At 55.6% G+C, this 27,689-nt stretch overlaps 3 protein-coding genes across 3 annotated transcripts; 1 reads left to right on the forward strand and 2 right to left on the reverse strand.

Moving 5' to 3' along the window:
• Positions 1-1,104: 1,104 nt before the first annotated feature.
• On the reverse strand, positions 1,105-3,958 carry GUCA1A (guanylate cyclase activator 1A). Its single transcript, XM_067310600.1, has 4 exons — positions 3,761-3,958; positions 2,059-2,208; positions 1,558-1,648; positions 1,105-1,265 (listed from the first exon to the last, which is right to left on the reverse strand). The coding sequence occupies exons 1-4, from the start codon at positions 3,956-3,958 to the stop codon at positions 1,105-1,107; spliced, it is 600 nt and encodes a 199-aa protein (XP_067166701.1).
• Positions 3,959-5,538: 1,580 nt separating this feature from the next.
• Positions 5,539-6,987, reverse strand: CIMIP3 (ciliary microtubule inner protein 3). The gene is made up of 2 exons (XM_067310445.1): positions 6,925-6,987; positions 5,539-5,943 (listed from the first exon to the last, which is right to left on the reverse strand). Exons 1-2 carry the CDS (start codon positions 6,985-6,987, stop codon positions 5,539-5,541), a joined length of 468 nt encoding a protein of 155 aa, XP_067166546.1.
• A 4,186-nt stretch (positions 6,988-11,173) lies between these two features.
• Positions 11,174-27,527, forward strand: C25H6orf132 (chromosome 25 C6orf132 homolog). The gene is made up of 5 exons (XM_067310503.1): positions 11,174-11,416; positions 15,227-15,342; positions 19,934-20,009; positions 20,382-23,364; positions 24,232-27,527. Exons 1-5 carry the CDS (start codon positions 11,272-11,274, stop codon positions 24,335-24,337), a joined length of 3,426 nt encoding a protein of 1,141 aa, XP_067166604.1. The 5' UTR covers positions 11,174-11,271; the 3' UTR covers positions 24,338-27,527.
• The last annotated feature ends 162 nt before the right edge of the window (positions 27,528-27,689 follow it).

Genomic DNA, 27,689 nt, shown 5'->3' on the forward strand with positions numbered 1-27,689 from the left:
CGGGAATATTCCTGCAAGCACGTGCCAAACTGCTCCCTTTCACGTTCCCGCCGCTGCAGCCCTTTCCCAGAGAAAGGGACCACTGAAGCTATTTGTTCGACTGGTTCAGACAGCAGTAAAAAAAAGGCACCATTTTATGTTTCTAATGCTTTAAAAGAAAGCAAAGAAAAACCACTGCACTCACCACACTTCTTTTTCTAGCTCATGGATGTTTTTATCTATATCACCATTAAAGACTGTTTACATAGTAGCAATAGATCAAAGAACGAGTGACCAAAATTGCTGATCTCATTTGCTTATTGGGAAAATATTGAGGATGCTCTGGGAATATGCACAGAAAGAGAAGGTTCAGATCTGGTTTCTGGGATTTGCACATCTCCTTCTGGGACCGTCTCTCTCTGCAAGTCCCCGGGGCCACCCCCTGCGCTCTTCCCCTCGGCAGAGGTTGCACCTTTGTGCAGCCCCGCGGCACGAGCTTCGCCAAGGTTGTTTCCCTGGTTTGGGTGAGAGCGGAGCAGGGCACCAGCCGCCGGCCCCGTAGCTGTCCTCACCCCACGGCTGGTGCGACATGCTTTGATGCGCCCCTGAAAGCGATGGGCGACAGCGCTTTCGCTTCCCTGCCAGTACAGACTAGTACTGCGGCTCGCGACCGTGCCCGTAACTGCTCCTCTGGCTTGCTGGTCACCTGCCTCACCCAGGGGCTTTTCAGGGTGTACACGTTTTATTCTTCTCCGAAGGAGAAAGCGTCACTAATATCTGGAAAAACTTCCCGAAACATGACACTTGTTGAGGTCCCCTGCGAGCCAGCCCCAGGGCTGTTGTGCATTTCTGGAGCGTGGAGCCACCGTGGCAGCTCCCTCTTCCTCGAGGAAATCTCTCGTCTCTGGACCCAGACCAGGGTCCAGTGTGCATTGGGCTCCTCCTGAGCCGCACCGGCCCCAGGAGCGACACCTCCGGAGGGGATCATGGAGATCATGATCCCGCGCTAGCGGGATGCTCTAGTGCCTTATCACACTGGGGCTGGGGCAGCTCGCGCGACCACGACATGTTTCTTTTTAATAACAGGGGAAAAAAGCAGAGATGAAGTGCGCGTGTCCCGGGAGCCTATTCAGCAGCTGCCTCCGCCTGCTCCGGGCTCTGCGGGATGTTCCCGTCGTTCTGGATCAGCTGGACGATGTGGGTCAGGTCCAGGCTGCGGGTGAGGATGTCGAGCAGCACCTCGTCCTTCTGTACGCCCTCCATGAACTCCTCCAGCGAGAGCTCGCCTGCGAGAAGGGGCCGTGAGACCGGGGTTATGCACGGGGACCGTAGCATGGGGCCCCGCTGCGGTTCCAGGTCTAGGTACCAAACCAGCCCCAAGCCGTTGCAGCTGAAGTGCGCACCGACCCCACGCTGCCCCTGGGAGAAGAGCCAAACCGGGTGTCCTGCCCGGGGAGCCGCCTCCCACCGGCTGCGCTGGGGACATCCCCGCAGCCGCAACCCATACGGCAGACCGAACCGCGGGCGAGGGCGAAGGTGAGAGCAGCACTTGGCATTGCATAAAAAAAGGTCCCTCACCATCTCCGTTGATATCAATTTTATCAAACACCATGTTGGTGAATTCCTCGGCTGTCATCGTCTCGGTGCACCGGTTGATAGCGCGAATAGCCTGGAGGAAAAGGACATGCAGAACAATCAGTGAACATGTTATATACACTTATATACTTATCAGTGCAGGTGTCTAAGTGATATGGCATCGGAAGCCAAGCTTTTTTGCAAGCAGTTAGGTTCTGAAAGGAACAAAGAAACCCATTTTAAAAACTGGGGATTAAAACCACTTAAAAATGCAATAAATGCATTAAAAGATTAAGTGGCCTACTGGGATAATTCAGGAGTCATTCAGCTCCGAAAATCCTTAGCTTAAATTCAAATGCTTATCTCAACCCGGATTTAAGGGGATGTAATTAAACAACCTGCAACGGGAATAAAAGGGGTGGTTGCATGCCAGAGCAGGAAGGGCAAAGGCATCCAGCCTGGCCTGAGCGTTCCTGTGACGACCTAACAGCCGGGACCACTCACTTTGATGATATTTAGTAGTTCTCCCCTGTCGATGCAGCCGTTCCCATCCACATCGTAGAGCTTGAAGTACCACCTCAGCTTCTGGTCCACCTTCCCTTTCAGCACCAGGCTCAGGGCGGCCACGTACTCCATGAAATTGATGTAGCCGTCCTGAAAGCAGAAGGGTGGAAACCAGATTAGGTTAGAAGGAAAGAGTCAAGCAGCAAATGATTTTCCCCATCACTTTTGGGAGACCCCCCGGAAGGCTTTAATCCCTGGAGGCACCAGGTGTGAGGCCCCACCATGCATCCCATTAAAGCCGATATATCCCAGGTGAGAGCTCTCCTTTCCTCCCAGCCCGTCCTTGCTTGCATCTCCAGCCGGGATTGCAGCACCGATGTGAATGGGCTGCCTCCAAACCCTGAAGCTTGCAAACACACGCGGTGCCAGCTGCAGAGCATTGCGCCTGGGAAAAGGCATGTCCTGCAAAGCCACGGTGAGTCTTCTGGGGAGAATAAGCCCATGTTTTGTCACCGAACAAGCCCACCGCACTGCAGGGCCGATTACAGCAAAGATCATCTGCTTTATCCCCAGATTAGCCATAAATAGCTGCTAAGCCCCGCTTGCAGCTGGGATCTCCCGAGCACCCGCTCTTCTGCCAGGCGCACGTTCAAATGTGGGGCAGCAGCATAAGTAAAGCCTTAGACACAGACAAAAGCACCTGATGGATTTAGGGCCTAAATTGTATTATTTTCAGTGGGAGTTAAGCCCCTGACTCATTCAGGCTTGTTTTGCAAAATCTACCCTTTACTCTTAACCTAGAAGGAAGCAGACGTTTGTTTAGTGAATTTTTCTCCCTGTGGCTTGGCACCAGTGTTCTGTGTATTTAGGCACCGGTACCTGTCGTTTTATCTCTTTTTAAACTCGTGGCATACCCATTAAGCGGGACATCAAGCGAGCCCTGGCCCTTCCCGAGCCCTGTCGCTTTGCACGGAGGGTTCCCGGTGCATGCGGCGCCGCGCACCTACGCCAGCCGCCCCCAAAGCAGAGCCCCGGCTCTCACTGCTCGGTGCTGAGCACATATGCGAAAATCAATGAACCCGGGATCCATTTGTAATTTCAAACAATAGGAAAACCAGCTCCGTGTGTCCCGGAGCGGCAGGTCATGCCGCAGCGAGCGGCCGGGAGCCCGGCGCTGCCACGTGAATGCAGCACTTGTTCCCTCGCGCCGTGTGCTCGCTCCTTCCTTACTGTCCTGACACCCGGTAGTTAGGGATTAAAGGACGCTTTGTTTTAAGGGGGTTAGGGACTATCGGATAAAAACCCACAGTTTAAATTAAAGGGAAATACCGCGAGAGGTCTGTTCCCCTGTTCCTCCTTTGTCATAGCTGGCTTTTGTGTTCTGCACACACGCACAGTTGTGCGTGTAGAAGTGCCATGGTGTTGACTATTATTTTTGAAACTGTATAGCTGTTCTGTGTGAAAAGACAGAGGAAACACCAAATGTTGCTGAACAGTCAGCAAGTGAAGAATTTTTGTTGATTATGGTTTTACACCAATTTTCCACATTAAATAACTAATATTACATTAGGAGGCAATGGAGAATCAGACTGTATATATTTAGATAGACATTTATACACCCAAATATAGCACCTGCAATCCCGTACGCAGAGCAGAGCACATGCAATCCAGGTGCAGACCGAGCAGGAAGGACAATATTTACCTTGTTGAAGTCAAACGTCTCAAACATTTGCTCAACGTATTTGTTCGCTGCCGGACTCAGGTTTTTCAAGCCAAAAAACTGTTTGAACTCGTAGAGTGTGAGCTGGCCGGAGGGACACTCCGTCATGAACTTCTTGTACCACTGGTGGCATTCGGTAGTGCTCAGCTCCTCCACCGCTTTCCCGTCCATGTTCCCCATTTCCACACAAAGTGCCGGTCGCTTTTCAGCAAAACAGGAAATTCTGTGGATGTTTTCTGAAGCTTAGGGACTTTTTTTTAATTCTACTTCTTGCCTTTAAAGTCCAAGCGTCCCCAGCGTTGCAGGTATCGGGGAAAAAAACAAAGCAGCTTGTGCACGAGCTGTCCCAGGTCGGTGTCGGGGGCGACCGGCACAAAAGACCCTTCTCCCAAGGCAAATTTTAAAGCACAAACCCCCCCTTCAGAAGAGGCCCTGCCGTTTAAGTAGCCGGCAAATCCTTCCTCCGCCAATGAGGAATGGGGTGGTGATGGGCTCCTACCAAGGGCATCAAGAGTTCAGGGTTAAAATAGGGAAGGAGGTAAAATGGGAAAGTCTTGCGGATTACAGCCCCGGCGGGGATCGGGAGGGTGGCTTCTCTCCATGACGCTGTAAGCTCCTAATCCCCTTCATTTATGGCTTTGTCTGCCATCGTGTGGGCATAACTTCTGCACTAAAATCAGACCACGAAGAAAGAGAGTAAAACACTCAGAAGTCTCTGTCCTGTCGGTGTCTTTCTCGTCTTCCTTAGTCTTATTCTGGCTGAAGTTCTCCGTGTGAATACGGATGAAAGCAGTGATGTTTTTACCCAGAAGCACAGCATTTGGAGAAGGGCTGGGGGATAAAAAAGCATATGCTAAGAAAGTGGCATGGCCAGATCCTCGCCCAGTGATGAAATCAGTGCAGTTACGGGATTTCTACCAGCAGGGAGGCTGTCGCACAGTGCTCGTAGCTCTATATCTCACAGCTTCAAGACAAGCAGCCTGGCTTTTTTGTGTTGAAGAGCTCAGTATTGCTTCTGCACTGAAGAAAGTTAAGCATAACTCTGCTAAAACAGGTGGCATTACACAAGTCATGAAAATGGGATTAGCTCCAGGAGCTTTAACCGGATGTACTGATGCCGCGTTTGCCGGCATCTGTGGGCACGTGAACTCCCTGCTGCTCACAGCACCTCCGAGCACGGTGCACCTTTAGCTCAGGCGCTCGGTTCTGACCTACCCAGCCACCTGCCAAAACGGGATACTTCGGGGATGTCTTGTACTAAAGCACAGAAAGGGTTTGTAATACTTAGACATGCATTAACAGAGGAAAGGTTGTGTACTAAAGGTGGACACAAGCTCACCAGGAGCAGCAGGAAGTGTTTTCTAGCAGCACATTCAGTTCTCCAGAGCAGGCAATGCAGCAGGCGAATTTCGGCCCCAATCACTAACTCGGTTTTCCAGTACCACAAGTGAAATGTGTTTTTTCATTCCCTACGAGCAATACTTTGCCTGTGTCTGGAAAAGCCTCGTGAAGGAAGGTGTTCTTTGGTTTCTTTTGGCTAAACTTAGGCTCAGCCAAAGGAGCCAGAGAAACCCCCCGGGTTTGACTTGGCAAGCTAAGGCCACTCTTCTGGCTGGATTTTTACAACCAAATTGGCCCAGCACGTTTCTCTGGTGGACGGAGCGACGTGACCAAACCACCCGCTCCTTGACTCGCACGCTCATTGCTGGTCACAACCCAGGCGCCGGGACGAGAAGCCCAAGTCACACCAGTTGCCAGTTTCATTGCTCTGGGTTTATTGCCATCAGCGGCGGTTTCGTGCCCGGGACGGGTCTCCATTTCACCAGGTTGGCGCTCGGCACGTCCATCACCTTCCTGGTGTGGTCGGTGTCGCGGTGGTAGCGGTAGCCGCAGGTGGGCTTCTGGGCGGTGTAGAAGGGGCAGTACGAGTTGGGGCAGCTCGGCCGGTAGAAGAGGAAGCGGAGCGGGGCCGGTGCACAACCCCTGGGGTGGGCGACCACAGGCACCAGCAGCGAGGCTAAAGGCTGGTGGCCCTGGCGGAAATGCACTGGGGGCAGCGGGCTCGGTGGGCTGCTGGGGACCTCCTGCAAAGCCTGGGCTTTTCCCCCCGCTTGGGGTCTCTCGTGGTCTTTGCCAGGGGCCTCCGACGTTGCGGGTCTAGTCACCTGCAAAGCAAAAAAGTCAGCCAAATACAGTGAAACTCCCCCCAAACTTCACCCCCTCCTTCACCATTTAGAGCCCGGCACAAGAGCCCTGCGCTGGGGCACAGAAAGCAGCAAGCTGAAGAAGCCAGGAGTGCGTACGGGGCGGCCAGGCTGCTCCGCCGGCTCGCCAGGATGGTCAACACACAGTGTAAACGCTGGGAAGCTGGATACTTACCTTTCTTTAGCTAAAAGTCTAAGGCGGCGCTACTTACAGAGAAAGTTTTAAATCAAATGACCTCCTTGAAATATGGAAGTGTCTCCTCGATCGTAATGAAGACGAAGAAAACAAAATGCACTAAGGGAATGCACACAGCTGGACTTGAAGAGCTTGATTCCTGCTTGACTTGTATTTTATGTGTTTTTTTTTTTTATCACAGTGCAAAGTGAATATAAAGCACTACCAGATTTCTGATGGTCCCCTCTTCTGTGTGACCGCTCCTAGGCTCATCCTTTAATCACGTCTTGTTCTGTGTTTGGCACAGTGGAGTCCTGGTCCCAGATCAGCCTCTCAAATATAATACAAATAACAATAGCTAGAAATAATAATAATATATGTTCCTCCCAAACCTATGTGAAGTCTTCACCAAAAAACAGACACGGCAAATCAGACATGGAAATGGTTTAACCTCGTCTGATCCACAAGATGCAATGGAAAATATCAGCAATGGCAGAAACATAACACCATCCTTTGCAAAATCATCTTGATGTATCAGCTCAGCAGCTTCTCGATCCCTCTGCAGCTCCCTAACGCCATCCTGGGCCGTGCATTTCTGCACTAATCGCTCTTGACATATCTCTAAGTGGCTTCTCCCCCCCCCCCAAAAAAAAGCTGATGGGAAAACCAGGCTGGTTGAGCCTTGTGGGGCAAGCTCTTCCTTATAACCAGTGGAGACATGTTTCTTCAAGTCTCGCTCCAATGCCAGTCTCATCACCAGCACACACCAAGTGCCACAGACACCATTCGTCTTGTCCGTGCATTTGCACGAACCCTTTGCAAGAGGGCATGGTGCCCGTGTTCATTCCCTCTGAGCCATCCCCGGCATCCTCCTGCGTTGCCGGACCGCTGGGCTCCGGCGTTACTTGGACGGAGCGACTCACCGTCGGTTCCTCTACGGTAGCCACCACAACACGCGCAGGTCTGACGTTGTCACTGATGCCTGCTCAAAGGCTACGCCTGACTGAAAAGGCATTTTTCCGTTGTTATCTAACCGTGACTCAGTTATCTTGTTTTCATTGATGATGACACCTCTGCGCCTTAGGATTGCCAGTGGAAACTGGCGCTTCTCCAGCAATTATCCGATTTACTCTTGGGTGTCCTAAATAAACTCACTGCTGCCTCGCTTTATTTTTAACCATGGAAAGAGGTTTCCTGGTTTCCGGCTTATTTGTCACTCTATTTCTGTTCTTTCTATCTGGCTCTGAACACTGGCTCCTAAACCTATTACACAGGGGACGCCAGGAAATTGCTTATAGAAATCTCCCTAAAGCCTTGCAGGGAAACGACCAGAATGCCCCGATTTACCTTTTCTCTTCGTCACTTGTTTCCCAGACACGCTCAGTGCCAGATGCTTGCAAGGCCCCGTTGCAGAAGCTTTTTGTCCCATCTGAAACCCAAGTCTGCTCACGCTGTCAGGGAGCAGGGCATTTGCCTAAGCACAGTCTTCATATCTGGGGGAGTTTGCAGCAGGCAGGCTCGATCTCTTGGCCTGCCAGGAGCACGGGGGACAGAAGGAGGTCCCCGAGCTTGGGACAAGTGTCTCTGCTCAGCTGGGCTCCATGCAGACGCGCGATGCTGATCACGCTGACGCTGACGGTCGCCCATCTGCTGCTCTTCCACAGCCGCTTTCCAAGCAGGGTCGCGGCCCGCTGCAATACAGTGTCTTCTTCCAGGCAGGAGCACCCGGAGATTATAGAAATTATTTCTGCTCTCCGGTTTTGGTACTCGTGCATATGGCCACCGCTAGCTATGAAACTGCTTTAAAAGCATGCACCACGTCCTTGTCTCCCTCCAAGCACATCCTTCCCTCTCTTGTTCTCCAGGGCCTGGTTTTTAAGTTGAGATAATTCAGGGACCTCTGACGTGGGTTTCTCAAAATTGGCTAGCACTAGAGGCTACAAACTAGCCTTTAAAAAAATAAAACGAGAAGGATTTCTTATCATCTTCTGCAGCGAGGCCATTTCAGCAGTCACTGCCTCAAGGACGTTTCAAGCGTCCCAGCAAATGTCAGTCCGGCTTCTCCATGGGGGATAAAGGGTGGGATTTCGACGCCGGCACACCTGCGAGCAGGCTTTGCGCCAGCACAGCCAGCTCAGCGGGGTCTGTGGACCCCTGCTGTGGACGCAGGTTTGCTCAGCGGTGGTTATATTCGCATCTGTGCACCACGATTTCTCGCTTCGGAAGACATGAGGCGAGTACGCACACGCCGGCAGTGCCGAGCGGCAGCCGCCCGACGGGACGGCGAGGGCACGGCCAGCGCAGCGCGGCCGCAGCCGCTCCGCAGCCCGCACTGCTGCGTCACCGGGATGCTTTGGAGACGCGCAAGCCTTGCTCGGGCTCCGCGGCACCGAGCTGCCGACAGTGTCCAGCGACGGCCGCATACCACGCTGCAAGCGGAGCGGAGCCGCCCCGGGACCTGCCTACGTGACCGTCGCCTCCGCGGGAAGCGCCGGCTCGAGATGCACAGTGCTGCTCGTGGCGCTGCTGCTGCACCGAGCCGGAATTAGGAGCCCCGCTTAATCCCAGTGCATTCAGGGCTTGCCGATCCCTCCCGAACCGTCACGCATCTTCCAGGGAAAACCCCCCCAGGTGGGGTCCCGGAGCCTGCCCTCATCGCTCAGGAAAGCCTGAAGGGTTCAGACCCCCCCCCGGATTAAACATCCCTCGCAGCTGCCTCCGGGGACCTGGCCGAAGGCGCCGCGTCCCCATCCCGCGCCCACCACCATGACCTCCCTGCGGGGGCCCCCGACGCGCGGGCCGGGCTCCCACCTGCGAGGGCATCCTCCCAGTGGGTCCCGTGGTGGCGGCGTGCCGGGCGTGGGGACGTGGGGACACGGGGACGCCCTTTGTGACACCGCGGCATCACCCGGGTGGCAGCGCGCGGGCAACCCTCGCAGGGTCTCGCCCCGGGGAAGTCAGGCCGACCAGCAGTGCCTGCCTCTGCTTTTTCTTTCTTCTCTCATCCCACACGATTTATCGTCTTCTCTTCTCAGCACCGTTCCTCTTCTCCTTCCCTGTTTCTTTTATTTTGTCTCTCCTATATCCTGCTCAACTGGTTCGATCAAAGGCTGCGGATGTCACCTAGTGCACGTGCCTTGTGTGTCCTGCAGAGACCCGGTGCCCTTGTGCGTGTGACACACGGGCCTTTCATTTCCCCGGCCTGCGGGTGGAATTAAACGGGTCCTTCCAGCAGTGAAGGGCTCCTGCGTTTCCTCTGGTTTCTGCATTTGGGAGGCGCCGCTGAATTTTCTTTCAGTGCCTCAGTCGAACCGGAGGGCAAATGTTGCCGGGATGGTTTCCTTCCTCGGTCGCGCACATAAGCAGCAGTTAAGGTAGCTGCTGGCTGATTGCAGACCTCGTGCCGCCGGCGAGCCTGCCCCGGAGCGGCGGCAACGGCCATGCCAGGGCCATGGGACCCCGCTCTGCGCCCCACCGTCACCTCCTGCACCCAGGTCCGCGCTGCTCCCCGCGCTGCCTCCGCCGGAGGAAGATGTGTGCCGCGAACGAGGCTTTGGGCGGCCACGACAGCCTCGCTGTGGTTATACCAATAAATCTGCAAATCGGGCCAAATTCTCTAAAAAAATTGTCCACCTGCATTCTACCACCTCGTTATTGAATCCACACGGTATGACGTGTTGTCTTTCCTTTGCTTCTCCCCTATTTGCCATTCATGTTAATTCACTTTATTTAAGTGATGCCCGACCGTTCGCGACATAATTCCATTTCCATTTTGGACTCTTACAACCGTACTCGTTTCTCATTGTTTGCCAGGTGCTTTAATGTGTTGCGCCAATTTGTACTTTGTGGGAAGAAAACGTTGTGAAAAGCGGGATTTCAAAGTGGCTGAATCAGCCAGATTCAGAAATCTGTGTGAATTTGACTCTCAAAACGTGGTGGAAATAGAAATAGATGTAACACCGGACGACCTCACCCTGAAGCTGTGTTTCGGAGTTAACGTTTCAATGGTTTGGGGGGGTTTAAAGTTTCCTGTGAATCCCAGCGTTGATTAATACCCAGAGTTACTCATTAACTCTCAGTTTTTGCTTGACACAGAAAATTGTTGGCAATGCTCGACACTTGTTTTTGTACTTGAAACGAAAAATGATTCGGAGTCGAGTCCTGCAGCCTTTAATCTCTTGCACCAAGCTGCCCCAAACGCTAACGGCGTGCAGCGCTCGGCGGTGCAAAGGGAGGTTTTGCTGGCAGCACGTTATCCCACCGACGTCGAGGGGACCCTGCGCCAGGGCTCACGTGCGCGTGGGACCAGGACTTCGCCGCTTAGCGAGACCCCTGCTGACACCCCCGTGCTGCTGTGCTTTCTGGTGCCCGTGCTGCAGGGCGCAAGGGCTGCACCGCCAGCTGCCCCAGCCCCGCGCGCTCTCTCGGAGGACGCCTGCGGCCGGCAGCCGCTTCGGCCCCGGCGCGCTGGGTGCCGGCAGCACGGCCAGGCCGGGGCCAAGGGGCTCAGCCCCGGGGCTGCGAGGCAGCGAGTGAGCGAATAAACACCGGGGACGCTAAGAGGAAGATAAAACCTGTGGGACCTCAATGCTTTGTGCTGGCCTCAGCGATGGAAGCAGCTTGCAAAGATGCGAGGACAGGATTTTTTTTTTTTTTTTTTTTTAACAGGAATGTGATATTTAACTACGTTTAAAATCCAGCTCCGCTTGCCCCCCCCACCCCTTCCTCCGCGGGTTGCGCGGATCGCGCTGACGAGCAGCCCCCCTCGTTAGCGGGCGCAGAGCCCAGCTGCGGGGGGGAACCGCGCCCCCCCCCCCCCGTCCGCCTGCAAAGCCCCCGCGGAGCGGCGGCGCCGCCCGCCCCGAGCCGCGGGCGGAGGCGGCCGGGACGGGACAGGACGGGACGGGACGGGACGGGGCGGCGCGGCCGGGGGGAGGCGCCGAAGGTGGGGCCAGGTGCGCCCGGGCGGCTCCTACCTGCCCCGGGCCGGGGCTGCGGCGCGGCAGCCGCTGGGCCCGGCCGCCGCGGCGGGAGCGTCGGGACCCGAACCGGCGTCGGGACTGGGACCGGTGTCGGGACCGGGACCGGGACCGGGACCGAGCGGCGCGGCCAGGATGAAGAAGCATCACTCCATGCAGGGCACCTTCAGCCGGCTCTTCGGCAGGAAGCACGCCCAGGGCGCCGCCACCTCGCTCTTCGCCACCAACCCGCCCTGGATCTTCACCCAGGAGGTCACCTCCGACAGCACGGGTGGCACCGGTCAGTCTTGCTCCCCCCCGTTATTGTTATTTATTTAAATTTCTTTTTATGCTTCATTCTTTTATGCTCTGCCTTCTTCTGGAGTCACAGCCTTGGGGGGGTGGGGGGTCTAGCTGACCCGTAGGTGCCCGGTCACAGGTGATGGCCACCATGGGGAGGGCGACTTGGCCACCACCACCACCACCATGGTCCTTGTCCACACGGTGGCAAAACTTGAGGAGCGATCCGATATGGCTGGGTTACAAAACTGCAAGTTTCAACCTGTTTACACCTTCCAGAACAGCTGGAATAAGCACTGTCTGGAGTTAAGGAAAATGTAAAGGATTCTAACTAGCCACCGTCTACTTAAGACCAACCCTCGGCTCTCATGGGGCCGTAGTCCACTCTATGAAGTTGCTAAAACAATCCAATAAACGGTCAGAACCTGTTTTATCACTTACTTACTTAGTTCTCCTCCCAAACCATGCTCCTTCCCAGCTTTTAGTAACTTACTTATAAACCTGTTTCTTGAAGGACGGTGTGTGTACGTGGGGCGAGGGGGGGACTGAGGGGTGTATATTTTTCAGAATTTGTGTTTCTTTGTGGTTTTCATGGCAATACTATGCCCCGGAGGCTCATGTAGGAGGGTGACAGACTAGTAGCACCGGAGCCCAGCAGAGAGGAGACAGATAGCAGTTTGTGGATGGAGTTTGGTGGCTCTTCGATTCCAGTGAATACTCTGAAATTTAGAAATGGGAACGCTGCTTGCTGGACTGTGTAACGTGCACCGGTGCCCAACAGAGCTATTGCAAACCGGTTATACCCTGGAGGCCTGCTGGTGAAACTGAGATAAAATATGAAGGAAAGTTTTGTGTAGCTTTTAAATGGGGGAAACTTGCTGATTTCTAACCGTTGCAAGTCAGAGGGATTCAAGTTTCCCTGTGATGTGGTTTGCTTTAAAAAAACCCGGTGGCTGCCCCTGCTTAGGGGAGGCTGCCTTCTGCGGCACAAAGGCTTTCCTGCGGCGGCGGCGGCGGCGAGGGACCGCTGCGTGGTCGGCTTGCAGCGGGAGGGCCAGGAGCCCTCGAAACCCGAGCGCGAACGCGGGCCGCTGAGTCGCTCCTCAGCGTCCTCCTGGCGCTCGTGTCGTTCATCTCGTCGGTAGCACGTGCTCGTGGCCGCGCGGCCGAGCCCCGGCGGGCCGGGGAGCAAACCTGCCCGCGCTGCGGTTTCTGCAGCGCGACGGCCCTTCCCGGCGAGGACCCAGCCCTGCGCCCGGCGCTGCTGCTGCTTGGGTGCCTGCTGCGCGGCTCCCCTTGCCAAAAGGAGTCCACCGCTTACTCGCATCCCCGCCTGGGTGTTTCACGCAAGGCAAACACGGGTTAAGCAACGCGGCATGGGCGGAGGTTTGCCGTGTGCCTGACTCAGAGATTCCTGAATATAGCCACCGATGCCGCCTCCTCTCTGTTAGCCGTGCGGACCCGGGCGGCAGGCGTACGACGCCTGCTCCGGGTGGCCAAGCTCCATCGCACGTGTTGCACGTTCCTTGTTCTGCTTCCTCGCAACGGAGAGGGCGCAGGGGCTCCAGGAGAGGCCGAATGCCGGTGACCAGACCGCGGTGGGGGCCGGCCGCTGCCGACAGCCCCGTCTGGGCCCGTTTCCCGATGTCTCCTCCCGGGAAGAAAGCTGAGAGCGCAGGTCTTCCTGGTGGCAGGCTCTTAGCAGGCAGGTCCTGTTTACCTAGCAAAGAAAACACAACTGCAAGCACTTCGTTTTGCTTTAATTAAATGCATTCGGGTTAGAGATGCTTAGTAATCTAGGATCAAACAGCCTTGTGATCTTTAATGCACTTTCTCACTGAGTTTAGCTGGTGGCTTGTTTAATATAAAACTCCAGTCGCTTCAGGTCTCTGAGCTCCTCCGTCTCCGCTTTCCCATTCCCGCCTCCCTGTTTTGGCTGGACAGGTATTGGCCTGATGACGTCGGCGCTGCGGCGCGATGCCGAGACGCCCGCCCCGGGTCGGGGGGGCATCCCGTTTGGGGGAAGCGAGGTGTGGGGAGATGGGGTCCTCGCCCCCTCGTTTGGGAAATCCTGTTGCGCGGCAGGATCGAGCGGCTCCCCCTCCCGAAAGGAGCCTTCAGGGCGCTCGAGCGAGCGCTGCAGCGAGGTTCCCGAGGCTTAAAAACGCAGCCCGTCCCTTCCCCTTCCTTAGGGAGTCGCCCAGCCTTCACTTTTCTGCTCTTTGGTTGTTCATTTTTACGTAATACTTGACAGAAGCTTCCTGTGCTTCGTGTTTTGGGATGAAATCCGCTCTGAAGGCTGTGCTTCCCGACTTTTTTTTCTTTTAAAAAGCCGTTTGCTTTTAAGAGCTGCTGTTTCAGGGAGGAGGAGGTTGTTTGCTTTCCCCTCCTCACTGAAGCCGCTATCAAAATCTGCTAGGTGGGAACATTCCTCTTTAGTTTTCCCTCCGATCGCAACCATTTTGCGTGTTTCTCCCCTCCTTTCCGAAACCCTTGCACTTCTCTTTAATGTCAGTCTCCTCAGCAACGAATTATTTGTATCCCTCCTTCCAGCCAAGGTGGGGTTTGCATGCGTCGGTGCTTCTGCTTGTTAATTCATGCTGTTAATCAGACACAAAGAATGTAATTAAAGTAATTTTATGGGCTTTATTCACTGTCAGAAATAAACCGGCCCAAAAGGTGTGGTTCGAGGTGAAAGCCCAGGGCTGGGAACCAGGAATACCCACCGTCTTCCCTGGCACAGCACCGGGCTCTGTGCCAGCCGGTCCGCCGCGGTCCCTGCGCTCGCGGGGCGGTTTCCTGGACGGACACCGAGCCTCTCTGCAATGCGCACACCTCCAGCCTCCCAGGTGCGAAGCACTATTTACTGTCCAGGACTAATTGTGTCAGGGGTCAGAAGCGAATTATCCCGGTGCTGGGCGGAAGGATGCTGCCAGCGCTGGGAGAGCAGCTACGGCAGCTCCCTCGGCATTTGGGTAGCAGCAAAATGTGCAAAAAACCCCCCAAACAAACAAACAAAAAAAGCCATGGGAAACCAAGCAACCAAGCTCCGCAGCCGCGGGCGGAGCGGTGGGAACGGGTGCCGTGGCTGAGCTCGTTAGAGCCGGTCGTCAGCCCCGCTTTCCCACGAGGGCTCTGCCGCGGGATGCGCCGCTGTCGGCAGGGCAGTGCGGGCAGGCGCTCCGGGGCGGCTCGGCCGGTGCCTTCCCTGCGCCTTTCCCTGCACCTTTCCCTTCCCGCTTGCTGACTAAGCGGCCGAGATAAAATCCTGCCCGTGCTTACAAGCCGCTCTCGGTTTCGCTGCGGCCCGGCCTCCGGCTCTCCTGGGGCTGGTGGAGTCGGCCGCGGCGTGATTGAGACCTGGGCTGGCTTCTCCCAGCCGCTCCGAAGGCGTTTTCCTGCCCTAAACCCAGCCCGGATGGGGGCAGAGGGAATGAGCTGAACACTATTGCTGTGACTTTTGACCCTCCTAAGGCGAAGTTCTGCCCTTCGGTTACTGTTAGAAATAGCCCTTTCCGAATGGGCTTGACCTCTGCTCTGTGCTCTTTAAACTCAAGTTTCTCGTTTTCTGCTAAGGGTCGTTATTGCTTGCAAGCGCGTCCGTGGACCGCCAGCCGCCTGGCGAGCGGAGCCCTGCACCTGGGGTCTCGTCTCCTCCCGCATCTTCGTCTCCTTTCCAAAATACCCAGCTGCTCCTCGGGCTGGAGTTTTGTGCCCAGTCCTGGGAGCTGGTATTGCAAAGACTTCACAGCTGTTTTTTCCTGTTGTCTATAATGCGATGCTCCTGCTAACAGTCTTCCCTTCCTCGCAGGCGATGTGATTGAAGTGCACTACGGCGATAACCGCTTCGGGACGGTGACCGACTCCGGGACGGCGACGCTCAAACCTCGCCCGAGAGTGCGGCCGCTGCTGACGTTCCTGCCCCTGGTGAGTACCGCGGCGCCTGGACCGGCTGGGCCGGCTGCTTCCCTCTTCCCTACCCGAGGGAAGAAAATAAATGGAAAGCAAAGCCACTCTCTAATAAAGGTGGATACAGGGGATTAGAAGGTGATCCGAATTCCTGGTTTGCAATGGACATAGGCGAGATATTTGGGCAAGAGGTGTAGGCTTTGTCAGCCTTGCGTTTTCAAATTAAGAGAAAATGCTGAGCGTATAGATGATAGATCTGCCTTGCACAGCAGTTCCTGTAACTGCTGCCTGGCAGCACCTCTGGATTGCGCGTGTTGCCGCGGAGGAATAGCGCAACTGTCCTGTTTACGGCGTAGGGACGAGGAGGCGACGACGCAGCGGGGTCCGTGCAGGGGCTGACGGACTGCGCTGGCCCCACGCAACGGCGCTTGTCGCTTTCTGAGCCATCAGATTACAAACTCGCCGTTATTGCGGTTTACAGGAAATCTTTTCTGATGGACAAACGCTCTTGTAGCATCTCCTCCCTCCCACAACAAACACTGGATGTGAATGTCAAATATCACAAGCTCGGAAAATATGCAAACTGGGAACAGGCAGGGTTGCATTGTTTTACCCTTTTCTATAAAGTTTGGTTATGCCGAGACACTGCCACCCTCCTTCCGCTGTCACTCCCCAAGGAAGGGAGGAGAGATCGGCACGCCTGGCTTGGGTGGAGCTCGTGCCAGAGATGCAGCTGCTTTGTGCTGTGCTTGCTCAGCGTGCGGCGACCGAAGTCGCACGCGGGCTCGGCTCTGCCGCTCCTGGTTAACGTCAAAGCAGGGGAGTTGCACTGCGAGCCGCGGCACGGAGCCCCGCGCGGCGGGCGAGGCTGGGAGCGCGGCTTTCTGCTTCGGCTTGCGGGTTCCTCGGTGCCTCGGAGCAGCTGCCGGTATTTCTGGCGTGTTTGCGCTGCCAGGCCGTCCCCTCGCGAGCCCGTACGTGGCCGTCCTCCTGCCTAGTCCCTGCGCGCGGGCGGCCGCTCCGTGCGGAGCAGCTGAGGGCGAGGGCTGGGGCATTACCCCAAAAGAGTACAGGGAATAGCTCAGGGATAACTTGGAGACAGCAATAGCTAAATCTACAGTGAAAGGCGCAGATTGCTGAAGATAGCAAAATGCACTTAAAAGGCCTCGTTCTTTGCAAGTGAATCCTCCCAGGTGCATGGGATGCCTTCCTCTCCTTGCACATCCTCATCCCCCAGAGCCGCGGTACAGCTGCCTCCTGCGGCTGGAGAGGGCTGGGCTGCTCCTAGCAGGTGCAACTAGGAGCTAATGGGCTTGCACAGGTGTCACTTGGAGGGTAATTGAGGGGGTTGTCCAGGTATTGGAGAGGGTGATTAGGAAGTTATGGGGTTGCATGGGTTGTACCAGGTGGTCATGCCCTCAGTGATGCCTTCTGAAGGAGCGTGGCAGGTGAATGCAGTCGTGCTGGGGCTCCAAGGATGGAGTAGCCTCCGCAGGGCTGGGGCCTGGGAGACTCCTCTCCCCTAGCGGGGACTTCAGCGTGGGCGCAAAGAGGAGCACCTGCAGCAATATCACCATGTGCTTAGAGTGCAACTGGGCTTTACTACTACTTAGAGCGTCTAAATGTTTTACTAGTGGAAGTGTGTGGTGCAGGAACAAGCAGCACGAATGGTCCTGGACCATCACCCTAGCAGTGGAGCTTTCTTGCTGCCTTCAGAGGACAGTTGTCCCTGGGGCTTGCTTTCCTTGCCTGCCCTGAGTGAGGGCTCTCCCCGCACCCTTTGCTCCTCTGAAACAAAACAAGAAAACTTCTTGCACCTACAAACTTGGCTGGTTAAACATCTTACCCATAAAAGGGCCAGTCAGTGTTGGACGCTTGCGTTATTTGATGAGGTTAAAGCATGATTTGACTTGGCACCGACGCCTCTGCCGCATGCATGCTTGCACTGGGCTGTCCTGCAGCTCCTGCCTCGGCTCCTTCCTTCCCCGCGGCCTCCTGCCAGGAGGGCGGTGGTGGTTGGGAAAGGGCCACCTGCGCAGGCATGAGTCAGGACCGCGGGAGGCCGGGACGCACGCCCTGCCCCTGAGCGTGCCCGCGGACCGGGCAGGGCTGGCCGCCTCTCGCTTGGGGGACAGGCGCTGTCTAATGCCACTCGGCGCCCAGAAGGGATGCCTGGTCGCTGCAGTGAAAGCTCGCCCCCGGTGGGATCCTCGGCACGCACGAAAATCCCACGGAGGTGCCCCGAACTGGAAATGCTGGTTCCCGCGCGCCGCCCGCCCTGAATCAGCGGCAGGTTGGCTGCGGCTCGTCGCGCCCCTGGCAAGCACGCACGGAGGAAACGACCTTTCCAGTCATCCCTGCGATCGGCACCTCGGTGGGGATGCTTTCGTTTTTAGAAGCTAGCTGATGACGTGAGGATGGGTGGCTTTTATTTGAGAGGCACTGAGCGCTAGCAAGCATAGCAGAAATTTTTGGTGTGGAACAGGCTTGCCCAGTTCTCGGACCTGTTGAAATGACGTGTCCGAAATTACTAATTGTTTATGAAGTGTGGGCTCATTTCCTCTGGTTCTGCATAGATGTTTTTCATCTTCTTTCTACCCCTGTCCTAAATGTGCAGTACATACGTTGCTTATAATCCAGGCTGAACGGGTGCTCGGGCATCTTCGTTCCCCCGGTGTGCTCTGGAGCACGCTGGAAGCAGTGAATTTCTGTAACAAATGGGAGCTGCTGGGGACTTTTTCTTCTTTGTGTCATTTTGTTTTTTTTGCTGCAGTGGCCAATGCCGTCCTCAAATCTCGACGTGCCTCTCGGTTACCTGTTGTCCCTCCTCTGGCTTTCGGGCTGACGCTAAGGATCCTTCCTTTGCAGCGTGCCTTTGGGAGCAGTGAGAGGTACCTCGTCTGAGGTCAGGCTCACCAAGCCTGATGTTTTGCCACCAACAGAGATCAGTACTGATGTCCTGGCAGGCCTTGGCTGCAGTGTCTGGGGCTGAGCAATCTCACGGGCTGTGGATGGGAAGTGCTGCCTCCTGGCTCACCCGTAACTGCTTCATTCTTGTGGTTATAGAGGATTTATGGTCATCTGTAGCACAGCAGACTTGGCAAGCAAAGAGTATATATTTTCCTTATTACTTCTCTGAGAGGAGGAGGAGGAGGGGGATCCCAGGGTCTTGCAGCTCTTTCCAAAAGAGCTTGGGTGGCTGCTGCTGCTGGAGTCAGCGCTGCCCCGGCAGCTCTCGTGCGCCTGAACCTACACCTGGGGGTGCATAACGTTAGTGCAACGCCGGAGCCCGCGATGAGGCTCTCTGCGTAAGCAGAGCTTAACCTTTGATCAAGGAGACTGGAATCCTGTAGCAGTCTCTTGTAAAAATAGCGATAATGCCAGCGAAAGGCAAAGGGCACCCGTTCAATCATTATCCAAGCTTTTGTATGCAGAGCACAGCTGTGCCACCGAAGAGGCGCAGACTGATCTCAGGACAGCGTTTTCTTTGCACAAGGGGCTGTTAACAGCTAATGCACGCGGCTGCCTGGGCTGAGCCGCAGTGCAGCGGCCAGCCTCCGGCATGGGTCCCGGGAAGCGGTGGTACATCCCGGACCACCGCCCGTGGTGTCCCAAACTCCCTCTGCTCGTAGCGCGCTCGCTCGTCGCTGTCGGTCTGTGCCGACACCGCTGTGCGAAGGTCTGGCCGGTCGCGTCAGTCGCTCCCATGCGGGCGGCCCGACGCGGCGTCGGTTTGCGTTTTGGTGCACGCCGGTGCCGGGCAGGCCAGGAAACGGGAAAGCAGCGTCCGAGTCCTGAGCTCGGGCGCGTTAGTGCGTATTTCATGAGCGACCCGCAGCCCCTCTGCAGAGCTGCCCCGGCCGTGAGTCACGGGAGCAAGGAGGCGAGGCTCTGGGCAGCCGTGAGAAGCGGGAGCCCTGCTCGGCACTCCAGGTGAGTCAACGTGCCACGAATATCTTGCTGTGGGTGGCTGTAATTACCCAAACTGCCCTGGCTGTAAGCACCCTCGCAGGCGTGTAGGCTGCTAAATTGCATGGTCCTGCACCAGCTGAACGGTGTTGAACTTGCAGCAGGAATGAGAAGGGACTAACTGAGAGTGAAACGCAAACCACGCAAGCAGCAGCTTTCCCCGAGCTGTTCAGATGTGCTGCTGCCAGAGTTTCCCCAAAAGCTGGATTTCTTTCTGGGACATCAGTGACTGCACTGTGTATGTGACTTTGAGCCAGCAGCAACCAATGTTTGCTGGAGAACGGCACCTGCAAAGCCAGCGGGAGCCATTAAATTTGCTGGGTAAATGCTGCTGATCCCGGGCTCTGGAGCCCTGAGCTTGGCGGTGAAATAGCCGTGCACCACCTGGTCCATCTGAGTCATGGGGAGGGTCTGTCCCCATGGCTCGGGCAATGTTCATCACTTCACCTATCTGCTTAAAAAGTCAACAGCTGCTACTGCAGGGACGCAGGGACCTCAATATCTAGGAAACGGCACTAGATCCCATCAGGCTCCTGGCTGCGTGGATGACTTGCTCTACAGACCAGGGCCTGCTTCTCAGCTCTTCGTTCTCTAATACCTTGGGCATAAAACTAACGACTCGGTCTCTCGACTCTTGCAGAACGCCCAGGAATCCCATGGCGTGGCTGTGCCAACACCGTCTGTGCCTGAAGACTTTGAAGAAAAGGCAGCTCTGGGTAAGAGATCTTCCCTGCTAAGCCCATGGAGGTGCTAAGCATTAGCAGCACCAAGCCCTTGGCCTTGGGGTGTTCTCTGAAGCAACTGTGCTTGCATCTACCTCTGGAGCAGATAGCCTGATCCTGAGTTTTCAACGCTAAAATCAAGCTTCTGTTAACAAGTCTTAATTTTCTGGTGATAATTTTTCAAGTCATTGAAAGCACTCACTTCTAAAGATGAAGCACAGTGGCTGTCGCAGCTAAGCGAGCTTTGGATAGCTGCTGAATTAAACAACCTGGCGTTCCTGGGAGGTAACGTGTCAGGGGCTTTTCTAGCCCCCGTGGGGCAGATGGAGAAGGTGTTACAGCCGCTGTGCTCTCGCTTTCTTGCAGGTCCCAGCTCCCAGATGAATGGGAACCTCCGGATGTACACCTCGGTCGGAGACCTGCGCCCGCAGGCGACGGAGGGGGAGTACCTGGATGAAGACATCCCACCGCCGCCATCGGTGCCCCCGCCACCACCGCCAGCCCCTGCATCGTCGCCACCACCGCCGCCGCCGCCGGTGGCACCTGCGACTCCAACGCTGCCTGAGATAGTGGTGCCCCCACCGCCTGCTGTGGCACCCCCGCCACCGCCAGCGTCCGCCTCGTCCTCCCCTGGCACACCGGCCCCGCCGGACTTCATCCCCCCGGCGCCCCCCTTCCCCACGGGCATCTCCAAGTGGAAATCGGAGACGGTGCTCAACACGAGGCAGGCGGACGCGGAGGGGCCGGTGCGTCCCACCAACGCCGAGGCTGGGGTGCCGGCAGCCGCCGGCCGGGAGAGCCTGCAGCCCAAGCACTGCCCCGAGCCGCACCTGACCTTCCCCCGGTCCTTCAAAGTGCCTCCCCCAGCCCCGGCCAGGTCTTCCTCCATCCCCGTGCAGGAGACGGACGCCCTGGGGAAGGAGGAGACCTTCCCCAAGCAGCCTCACGCCCGGCCGCCGCTCCCGCCGTGCTTCACCATCCGACCAGCTGCCAAGGTGCACCCGGCAGGAGACGCTGAGCAGAGAAGTGCCGTGCTGAGGCAGCCCATTGCAAAGCCGGCCGTGCCGGTCACCCAGCCTCCAAGGCCAGGGTTAGCGCCCGGCAAAGACGCCAGTTCTGCTGGTCGCCAGCCCCTGCCGCCAGGCTCGGACTCGCAGAAGGTTCCCCAGTCAAAAAAGGGTGAGAACGACTCATCTCCAGAGTCTGAATTTCTTACTGCAAACGACCTGGACCTTCCCCCTCCAGACTATCCCTCCTCGGATGAGGACTGGAAGGAGGCCAGCAACCTGAACAGGCTGAAACACGAACTCGTGGCCCTCCTGTCCTCTTCCAAGCGGGAGGAGCGGCAGGTGGATAGACCAGTAATTCCCCGGCCCGTGAACAGCGTTACTGATTGTGCTGGCAGCGACAGGACCCGCTCTGATGGATCCAAGCTGACTAAACCTGTTGGGAAGGACTCACGGTTACCCAAGGGAGGGGAAAGTGAGAAGAGAGAGATCTGTATCAGCGCAGCCTCTGCTAGAGAGAGCTCCTCTGATGCGGTTCTTCCAGCTCTGGAGAATAAACCCGCCAACTCGCAACCCAACAGCGTTATGAAAATCAGGAACGAGCTGGAGGCCATGCTGTCCCTGAAGAAAGAAGGAAAACCTTCCCTGGGACTTGGCAGCCAGAAGCAGAGTCCGGAGAACGGCAGTGGCTCCCTACGTTCAGGCACGGGCCGCGTTGATCCTGGCGGCTCCCTGCTGCCGAAACCTGCCCCGGGTCAGCTCCAACCTGCAGCTGCTGCAGTGGAGGAGGAGGAGAAGGTGCGGGAGGATCAGCAGGTGCCCGGTGCCCCCTCTGCCAGTGAAGCTTTGGAGGACGTGAACCCTGTTCCCAAGCACGCGTCCCCCGACAGCAGCCTGAGCGCCCCGGACCCACCCCAGAAACCAAAGGGTGAGCTCTTGGTCTCGGCCTCTCCTTTGCCCTCCTCTTCAGAGACGCTTTCACCCGTGCCAAGCCCAGCACCACAGCCCGCGTCCCTATTCCAGTACAAAACCCACCGGGCCAGGGCCGACTCGACAGACCGCCTGCGCGCCGCGAGCTCGGGCGAAAACGGCGACGGAGAAGGCGTAGGTCTGCGCCCCGCCGAGAGCGCGCCCCTGCCCTCGGAGCCGCTGGGCTCCTCCAGAGCGGGCCGAGACGACGTGCTGATCCACCCCGTCACGGGCGAGAAGGTGGAGAAGGGCTCCCCCATGGCCCTGCTGCTGGCCGCGAAGCAGCGGGCGCAGAGGGGTCGGCAGGCTCCGTCCCGGCACGGCAGCGACACGGGCGAGAAGCCGCGGGTTAAGGTGCCTCCGAAACTCGGCGGCGCTGCGTCGGAAACGGCCTCCACCAGCTTTTGTCGTGACGAGTCCAAGCCTTATTCCTTCACGGTGGTACCCCGGTCCCCCCGGACAGCCGCCCTTGGTCAGGCAGGAGATGAGCTGCCCCAGACGAGCTCCGCTCTCGCTGGCGGTGCTGCGGGCTTGGCCGGGTCTGGGCAGAGGCAGAGCAAACCGCCATCCTTCTCCAGCTCTTCCGAGCAAAGCTGCACGGCGCAGAAGCCAAGCAAGGAGGATCCCCAGGGCTTTGCGAGGCACCGAAGGGTGGCCACCTCCGGCTTAGTGCAAGGCCTCCTGGAGTCGAGCCAGCCAGAGCATCCGGACCTGCCGAACAGCGGTGCCTCTCCACCCCGTGGTCTGGTGTCCCGCAAGGAAGAGGAGAACAGGGAGATACTGGATTTTGAAATTATCCCCCCACCACCGGAGTTCAGCAACGATGTGGATGATGCTGAGGGCGCTTCTCTGAGCAGGGAAGCCAACCACAAATGTCCCAGCTTCCCTGACTACAGCCGAACTTCGGAAACGCCGCGGTACTTCAGGTGGCCCAGCCACGGCTACGACAGGAGCTACGATCTGCCTTCCCAAGGGTCCTCGGAGAAAAGCAGAAGGATTAGCGACTTCGCTCCTCAGTATCCGGGTTGCAGCACCTCTGAGGGTTATTTCAGTCGCTACCTGAACAACCGCCCGCTGATCAAAAAGCGTCTGTACGTGTCTGAGCCTGACCGGTCCTACCCGAGAGCAGCCGCAGCCTCGCGGGGCATTGGCACGCTCGCGTCCTACAGCCCCGGCGGGTTCCCCTCCCCGGCCGCGGAGGGGATACGCCGGGTCAGCTCTGCCCACCGGAGCGCCCCGGGGAGCGCGCAGGGCAGGAGGACGGCCGCGGAAACGCCTGGGAAAGCCGTGTCTTACGGCAGCGCCGGCAGCGATGCCAAGTACAAAGGGCAGAACGGGGATTATTCGCCTGCCGGCGCGGCAGCAGCCAGCAGGTACGGTCCTTTCCTGTGCTCCTGGGTCCTCCATCCTCTGGATCTCACCGCGGCTTTGAGGAGAGGAGGGTTTGGGTGCCCAGGCTGCTGCCGCAAGCAGTGCCGAGGCACGGAAGAAGGCACCGCACCTCTGCCCGCCTCGTGCAAGGGTGTACCTTGACCATGTCTTCTCCAGTGTTGGTTGCTCTTTGAAACCCGGCATCCGACTCTTCCTTCCACTTTGATTCTGGGCTGGGCTTTCGCTTTGTTCTTCCCACTGATTCTAACCTTCACCTTGACCCTGATTGCTCTCTCCTCCTGGCATCTTTTAATTAAGACTTGAGGTTTGCTTAATGGCAAAATATTCCCCTGAACTGAACTGGCTGCGCTGCTTCTTGCTGCGTGCTTGCTGCAGTCCTGAGGATGAACCAAAGTGCAGTGCGTGTCAGCGTCCGGCCCTGCTGCGGCAGTTGCAAAACCCGCAGAAGCGCTATGGAGAAGCGTTATCTTGGGTCCTCTCAACCCCTGGTTTATGGAGCAAGCAAGGGCTCCTCCTGGGAAGCCAGGACATGTTTTGGGCCGGGCGTTTGTGCTCCATCGGCTCCTGTATGGGGATGGGGGCAGCGGAGAGGTAAATGCAGCCAGAAAGCACCGCAGGCAAGAGGGGGTCAAGGGTGGGACCTCCTCAGCCACGCTTGGCCCTGCAAACGCACGCTTGCGTGGATGGGATGTCACCCACGGAGGGATACAAGGTGCAGAGATGAGGCTGACACCTTCCAGGGGAGTGTGAAGGTCGACCCCCCTTCCGCTTAAAAACATTGCTATTTTGACTAAGGACAAATGGTTTTCTTGGCTTTCAGTAACTTCCTCTCTGTGTTTTCCCTGCAGACCTGCCCATGGCGGCGCACAGTACGGCGGACCCACGAACACCTTCACGGTCAGGCCTGGGACACGGCAGCCCATCTCTTACGTGTACCAGAGCAGCCATCGATAGGCTTGTCCGGAGGGATGCTCTGCTGCCTTCGCGTTTGCTCTGGGAAGGTGTTGAAACGCGCCTTGGTGGATCTTCTCCTTCTCTGCGGGCACCAGGAACTATCCCGACCCGGGCTTGTGAATAGGCTGCTTGTAAACTACTGACGGTGAAGGCGGGAGTGAATCTGGGACTTGGACCCTTCTCTAAAGACTGTCACGGAGCGTAGTTACTGCGGAGGACCGGCTGCTGTGGTGTTACGTGAGCAGACGCGTTTCTCTTTCTCCTCTTTCCCCCCACCCCGAAGTATTATTTTCAAAACTGCAGCCTAATAGGTCTCCTAAGAAGAAAGTAAAAAAGCATCCTTGGTTCTCCTTAAAGAGCGTAACCACTGAAGAGTTCTGTTTAATTGGTCCGAATACAACGTGCTGGGGAGTAGGGAGAAAGCAGCTGGAGGATGATGTGCATGGTGGAAGCAAACTAGGCTGCATCCGAGTGCAGGGGAAGTAGAGGTAGCATGTGAGGCCGAGCGGATAGGGAATAGTTTAGGATGTGCAGAGTCTAATCTCTGCTGCCACCACCTCCCTCGACAGCCTTGAGCGACTCGGTCACGCCGACGTCCCGGAGCGGCTCCTGGCTGTCGGCGCCCGTCCTGGTAGCGGGACGGCTGGGAGCTGGAGGTGCTTCCTCCACCGAGGCCTGACCTTCCCCCTCCGGCCGCGTCACCGCGGTGCGGGTGTGCGGGTCCATGGTCCTTGCTTTCCTGCTGTCACCTGTAAGTGTTGGTTACTCATCACAGAAGAATGCTGTGAGGCTTGGGTGAATATTTGTGAAGCTCTCCGGGGATATAGGACACTTTTTTTTTTCTTTTTTAAACTTTGTCGGAGCTCATGGGTATGGTCGTGACTTGCAAAAGAACTATGCTGCCACAAATGTGGTTTTAGTTTGTCTAACTAGGGGGACCGAGACGCTAAATTTTAGTGCAGCTGTAAAGTATTTGACACTCTTGGTGGCGTATGAAGTGCCTTCAGTGGGATGCTGATAGCTCAGAACCGTCTCCGGCGGTTTCCATCCGCGCGTTGCGAGCGCTCGTCGGGGCGGGGAGCGCGCGCGCCGCCCTGGCTCGGCTGGCTCTGCCCTCGATGCCTGCCTGAAGCAGCTAGTGACGGCCGTCCGGTGGGACGGGAGAGGGGAGAGCGGTCCTAAAGAAGATATTTTGTGCTATGGAGAGAGCAATACAATCCCGTTTCGACGGACCAAAGTTTGGATTAGCTGGCTTCCTGAAATTAGAATCAAACATGAAGTTCCTCCTAAGTGAACTTGCCAAAAAACACTGTAAGATAAATGTAAAAACTCTTAGAGACTATTTTCTAGTCACTGGCAAACTAAAAGCACTTTGAGACATTAGTCTACTATTATTGAAAGCACTTTTTTCACTATTATACAATTCGTTCCGCTCAAGCTTATCCCATGTTGTTTGTGTTTGTAGAGAGACTTTGCGCTATGATTTAATTCAAAATTCAGTGATAAATTTTCCTTGACAGTGCAATTTTCAGACCAGTTATCTTGATATTAATGTTATGATGTTGAAATTCTAAGCTTTACGTTATTTCCAACTCTAATTACCTAATAATTTAACAGCTGTTTCAAATATTGCGTAGACTTCAAAGTATTCTGAACTTTACTTTGCTCTGAATAAAATGAGAACACAAATACCATAATCAGTCTAATAGCTCAATTCAAATGGCATTTTCATGCCAGTAAGTCACAGTAACTTGGAATATTTCCAAACATGCTCTCTCCAGCCAGTATTGAAATAACATATTTTAAATACCTGGGTGTTGGTTTACAAAAAAGAACTATGGAGAAAAGAATGCAACGGAAGGAGCAGCTTTCTGGGTATTCGCGTGCCAGTGCCAGGTACCTGCAGCCCCCTTGAAACATGAAGTTCCTCCACGTGAGGAGCTGTCTTGAGAGTTCGTATTTACATACAGAAACAGAGACGTGACCTTGTTTGAGCAGCTTCAGGGCTGTGCTTTAGTATTGGATGAAACTTCACCAGTTTCACTTTAAAAACAAACAAAACCCTACAGCTACCTCCCTAGCAGTATTGCAATCTCATCTTGTTTGTTTTTCCTGATACAATTTTTCTGCAAAATGAGGAAATGGAACGTAATTCTGAGAAGCGCAGTCCTAAGGAGCTGTTGGGAACTTCAGCCTCGGAATTGACTTTGTCCAGGAATGGTTTTCTTGCGCTTGTGTGGGCTCTCTACCTCCAGTTAAAAATTCACCTAATTTTGAGCATATCCCCTGCATGTTTCTTTTTTTTCAGAGCAAAAGGTGGAGCTCTGATGCTGGCACTTGCTCTGAATTTCACGTTTACTGTTTCACGCAGACATACAATTCATATGTAGTTGTAATACTGTGCTACGTAGTGTGGAGCGTCTTGTCTCTAGTGGTTGTATATTTGTTTATTAAATACTAGAAGCAGGACAATGTAAGTCAGTTTTATGAAACGGCCATTATTCGTTCCAAGAGCTCCCGTTCTGGGAGTGCGCAGTGGACTGAGCTGTAACCAGTTCAGATGTCTTGCGCTAGCCCTGCTTCTCCCGAATGCAGCAGCAAAATTCTAGTGTTTCAGTAACAACCAGGCATTGAGGCCGAGGCTGTTGGAGAACTGTTCGTGTTACAAAGAAATCACTGTCGGAGCTGTTGGCAGCCAAAGCACTTTTAGGGCAAAAATTGCATCGCTAATGAAGAGCGAGGACCTGAGCTGCGGGGATGATGGGGAAGATCCCTCTTCCCTGCGCAGGTGACTTGTCAGGACAGCACGTAGATAGGATCTGCTCTGACCCCTGTTTCTTCTCCTCCCCGGCTCTATTTCACCGTACGAGTTTAGCAATAGAGGAGGGAGAGACTCAGGTGTGGCAAGAGAGCGCAGCAATCTGCCTTATAGCTCAGCCGCGGCGCTGAAAGCTGTTTTGAAACCTGACAATGAAACTCTTCTAACATTTCAACGCTCTCTGACAGTTTGGTCATTCAAGTCTTGATACAGCTTGAATTATCCCCTGCAGCTGCCTCTTCCTCAAAAGTACCTGTTAATGTAGTGTAACCGATAGCTTTACTTGTGAAGTGTGTTAACAAAGTCTCTTATTTATGAGTGCCATGGAACATCAACTTTCTTGCATTAAATATGTCTGGACATATTGTTTTATTGCATGTGTGGTCTGACTTTTTAAGTATTGTTTTTAAATACTTCATCTACTGTATAAGATCAAGCTCTTTTGCATGTGAGATTAAAAGGACAGGAAGACTGCTCAAATTGGCCTCAGCAATAGTCTGAATTTCATCTTACCTAGGGCTTGGTCCAATTGCT

Source organism: Apteryx mantelli, chromosome 25 (genome assembly GCF_036417845.1).
Source record: "Apteryx mantelli isolate bAptMan1 chromosome 25, bAptMan1.hap1, whole genome shotgun sequence".
Lineage (NCBI taxonomy): Eukaryota > Metazoa > Chordata > Aves > Apterygiformes > Apterygidae > Apteryx > Apteryx mantelli.